Source organism: Mastomys coucha, unplaced genomic scaffold (assembly GCF_008632895.1).
Source record: "Mastomys coucha isolate ucsf_1 unplaced genomic scaffold, UCSF_Mcou_1 pScaffold18, whole genome shotgun sequence".
NCBI lineage: Eukaryota > Metazoa > Chordata > Mammalia > Rodentia > Muridae > Mastomys > Mastomys coucha.
In genome coordinates this window covers 3,147,455-3,151,857 of record NW_022196900.1, presented here as the reverse complement: position 1 = coordinate 3,151,857, position 4,403 = coordinate 3,147,455, and the positions used below count along the sequence as shown (strand labels likewise).

The window sequence follows — 4,403 nt, the reverse complement described above, 5'->3', positions numbered from 1 at the left end:
AAAAAAAAAGGCCTTGAGCTTGAGCCCCCAGCACAAAAAATAAGCAATTGTGAACTTTCAATCTTCTGAGTGGACCTTTACCACATTTCCACAGAGCTGATCTGGCGTGTGGATCTGAGGATAATCCTGGAATGTCAGTGTGCGGGACAACTTACAGAACGAAACTGCACCAGTGTCCTGTGTGTTCTGACAAGGCCTGAAGACGCCAGGAGTCCAGTCCCACTCAGCCTGAGCCTGGAGATCCTCTAAGGGTTCCAGACTCTTGTCCAGTGAACCACTGGGTCATCGAGAGCATTGTGAGGCAAGACAGAACCAGAACAGACTCAGGAAAGGGGGCTGCCACAGTCCTGCCCACTCACAATGTGTTTATCTCTGAAGACACAAGCCTAATCAGGAAAGGTGAGACTGCCTTGCCCAAGGTAGTGTTAGGGCTTAGTTGCAGTGCTGATTTGGGATGGGGGCACATCATTTCAATCTGGAAAACAAATCAAATCTTCTTGTAGGCAGAACTGCAGATGGGCCAACACAGTTCCCTGGAGGTATGAGGCCTGAAGCTGAAGGGACCAGCAGGTAACTGGGCACCACAGCCTGAGGCCAGTCAGTCTCAAGCAAGAGCATCCTGCTTCCTCCAAGGGTTTCTTTGCCTGAGGAAAGTGGAAGCTGGCACTCACATTCCTTCAGGATCTTCAGAAAATGGAGGCAAGGGTGATCCAGAAACCCTACCCCCTTTATTTGGTGACCAGTGCCAGTCCAAACTGGACATGCCAAAAATGACCACTCTCTTTTCTGTGGTTCAAGATCTCACTCCTTAATGGAGATCAAGCCTGGGCTCCAAGAGAAAGGCAGGCAATGACATGAATTATAGCATTGGTCACAAGGACTATGTGACAGCAGACCTTGCAGATCTACAAAGGGTGACATTTTATGGAAAGAAAGTGACTTATTAGACTTGGTTGAGCATACCTTTAACTCAGCCCTAGGGAGGCAGAGGTAGGTGGATCTCTATAACTTTTGAGGCCAGATTGATTTATATAACATGGTGAGTTGCAGACCAGCCAAGACTATACTCTGAAACCCTGACTCAAAAAAAAAAAAAAAAAAAAAAAAAAAAAAAAGGAATAAACAAAAGGTGAAAAAAAGTGACTTGAGGTTTAGACAGGAGTCAAAATGAGATAGGGAGTTGGAGAGTAAAGAAGTGGAGAATGGCTGGGCAGTGGTGGCACACACCTTTATTCCCAGCACCTGGGAAGCAGAGGCAGGCAGATCTGAGTTTGCAGCCAGCCTGGTCTACAGAGTGAGTTCCAGGACAGCCAGGACTACACAGAGAAACCCTGCTCAAGAAAAAAAAAAAAGTAGAGAATGGAATCTGGGGACTCCCTATGTGTGGGGAGACCTTCAGATGTGAGGCAGCCTGCGTTAGCTCTGGTACTTTGATGTGGGAAAGTCTGACCATACTGCTGCCTTTCTACCCTGAATCTATCTTGAAGGAGTGTGATGTGGGGTTCTCTGCCTCCCTTAAAGTGTTTAATCTTAAGTGCATAGTGATAGTTCCTGAGGAAGTTGCGGGAAAGTGCTAAATGTGAGGCTCCTAGTTACAGGAGTAAGAAATGTTTTCTGAGGTCTAAGAGTCAGAACCTGGGCCCTAGCAGCCTTAACTCATTCTCGACCTGGCCGACTTAAAAGACAAAGTACAAGGGAAAACTTCAAGAAAGGAGATGTTAACACAATCACATTGGGAAAGAACAAAGACGCCAAGTGACATTCTCTTATCCTAGTCCATCTTAAGGGCGGACATGTGATTTAGTTTTAGCTTAAAGGCAACAGCTATGCTTAACTAAGCAGTCTTTGTCAAGGGGCGGTCGCATCCATCATGGTTTCATCCAGTTTCTCTGGGAAGGTAGTCTGACAAGTTTTCCGAACTGTGAAATATCTTTCCTGGAGTCAAATTCCTCTATTGGCTGGCATCTGTCCCCTTTTCTTTTCCTTCTCCCAGCATGAGACTCCCAGGAAAACTGCAATTTAATAGTCTGATTGCGATCGGGCAATCAGGGAGTCTAGAATATCTTTAATCCTACCAGGATGGTTACAGGTTCAAGATTGGTCTCGCAACGAGGCAGCTTAAGCTTACTTCCGCATGCCAGAAGACGAGCTGGCTGAGGTCGGAAATGCCCCGCCAGGAGGCTGGATTCCTTTGGTCACAGCTTGGCCACAGCTAAACCACCATTGGCAAGAGGAGAGCGGAAGTTCTCCGAGGACATCAGTTCTCCTTGCTGCCCTGAAGTCCCGCCCTTCTGGTCTAGGCGGTGTCTCCGTGGCGACCTGCTGCGATGTGCGGCTGCGCAGGAGTGACGGGGCGCGGGCGAGTGGGAGGGAGTGTTTTGGTTCTCGCCGCTCGCCGTCCTTCCCAGACCTGGTGGTAGGAAAGCTGCTTGTTACTGCTTTTCCTTTCCCTTCCCTTCCCCTTCCCCTTTCCCAACCCGGATTTTCCCTCCTTCCATTTACGCGCCTCATTTTGATCGACTGCTGCCCGGGATCCGGGCCATTTTCCGGGCCGGGCGCTCGAAAGCGCGCGGCCCCAGGGCCCGGTACATGACCCGCCGTCCTGCCGCCCCTTGCCTCCTCCGCCCCATGTGGCTGCGGGGCTACGGCGGCGCTGCCCACTATGGCCCGGAAAGCAGTTAGCAGGAAGCGGAAAGCGCCTGCCTCGCCAGGAACCGGGAGCGACGCTCAGGGCCCACAGGTGAGGGCTCGCAGGCCTGGGTCGCCACCTAGCAGGGGCTTAGGGCGTTCCAGCTGGGTTCAGGAACCAGGGGCCGGGGCGGGACTATAGAGCAGAGGCCGGTCCGCCTGCAGTGTCCTGGCAAGCAGGCGGGCCGGAAGGGTGAGGATCCAAAAGGAAACTCCAAAATGACGCCTTCCGCTGGAAGTCTGCAGCTAGGGTTAGAGAGCTTCCAGGACCTCCTCGTTCCCGGAGGGAGGAGAAAATGAAGACAAGGGGAATCGGAAGTAAGACCGACTTTCCGAAGTTACTGGGAAGGAGATCGAAGTCGATCTTCCAGGGGCACTAGGAATATGGGCCGATGGTCTCTTATCAAGGAAACCATCTCCTAAGCCGGGAGTTGGTTCCTTTGGCTCTTTAGACACCTAGAAGAAACACCAGGTGTCATCTCTATACTGCCCCCTTTGGAGAGGAAGGCCTCTCGGACTTGGGATTCCGACGCAGGTTACCCCGTTGGTATTTGATTTTTCGAATTCTAAAACTGCCCGCAGCGCAAGTCGCGCGGAGTCAGATGAGCGGCCATTGACTGTACATCCCTGGAAGATCCGAGACCCCAGTCTGTCTCTTTGAGCTATACTCTTTATGCTCTACGGGGTGCACAGGCGGAGAGGGAGAAGGGGGCTGAGTAGAAATGCAGCCCAGGTGGGTTCAGTAATAGGGACTTCATTTCCTAACTGTCAAGGACACTTGGGTATATATTATTCCTGAGCCATCCGCTTTCCTCAAAGGTTTAGTTAACTTTTTGTCCTGTTTATCCATTTTTTTTTAAGTAGTCCTCATCATGAGAACCATATTTCAGTGTTAGACGAGTTAAGCTGTACTTTCTGGATCACAAATCTGTTAAAGTTTTCATTATGTAAATCCTGAAGGACGAATTCGTGTTGGTTCTTTTTATAATACAGTCAGACTTCTTGTCTTAAGGAAAAGTGGCCAAACCTCTGATTTCTGATGTTGACTTTCACAGTTTGGCTGGGATCACTCGCTGCCCAAAAGGAAAAGACTCCCCCCAGTGAAGAGATCCCTAGTGTACTACCTGAAGAACCGTGAAGTCAGGCTACAGAATGAAACCAACTTCTCTCGCGTGTTACATGGTTATGCAGCACAACAACTTCCCAGTCTCCTAAAGGAGAGAGAGTTTCACCTCGGGACCCTTAATAAAGTGTTTGCTTCTCAGTGGTTGAATCATAGGCAAGTGGTGTGTGGCACGAAATGCAACACGGTAAGTATCAGGAGGACTCTTTGTCTTGTTGTTTTGTTTGAGATGGGGGTTTCCTTGTGTAGTCCTGGCTGTCCTGGAACTCACTCTGTAGACCAGGCTGGCGTCTAACTCGGAGATCTGCTGCCTCTGCCTCCCCAGAGCTGGGATCAAAGGTGTGCGCTCTGCTTTTTTTCTCCTAGGTCTGAGATGTATGACTATTTACTCTAGGTAGCGCCTTTCACTGTTCGTCTTCGTCTTCCCCATTTGTTTACTTTTTTTTTTTTTTTGGTAAGCAGAGTTGAATTTATTAAGAGATTTTTAATTAAAAGTGTTAGGACAGCCAGGCAGTGGTGGTGCATGCCTTTAACCCTACAGAGTGAGTTCCAGGACAGCCAGGGCTATACAAAGAAACCCTGTCTGGGGGGG

The 4,403-nt window shown here is 49.6% G+C and overlaps 2 protein-coding genes across 4 annotated transcripts in view; one reads left to right on the top strand and one right to left on the bottom strand.

Annotated features, from left to right (window-relative positions):
• Ubap1 (ubiquitin associated protein 1) overlaps nucleotides 1-1,061 on the bottom strand; it is a 71,923-nt gene extending 70,862 nt beyond the window's left edge. For 2 of the 3 annotated variants that reach the window (XM_031377073.1, XM_031377074.1), the window contains exon 1: nucleotides 156-1,059. The gene's annotated coding sequence lies outside the window, so the exon portion shown is untranslated. Of the gene's footprint in view, nucleotides 1-155 lie in introns of all 3 variants that reach the window. The other variant, XM_031377075.1, reaches the window with a different exon arrangement.
• A 1,319-nt stretch (nucleotides 1,062-2,380) lies between these two features.
• The window catches only part of Dcaf12 (DDB1 and CUL4 associated factor 12), a 40,873-nt gene continuing 38,850 nt past the window's right edge, over nucleotides 2,381-4,403 (top strand). The window contains exons 1-2 of the mRNA XM_031376736.1: nucleotides 2,381-2,740; nucleotides 3,744-3,998. Coding sequence (XP_031232596.1) covers nucleotides 2,663-2,740; nucleotides 3,744-3,998 — 333 coding nt within the window. The 5' untranslated portion in view covers nucleotides 2,381-2,662. The remainder of the gene's footprint in view (nucleotides 2,741-3,743; nucleotides 3,999-4,403) is intronic.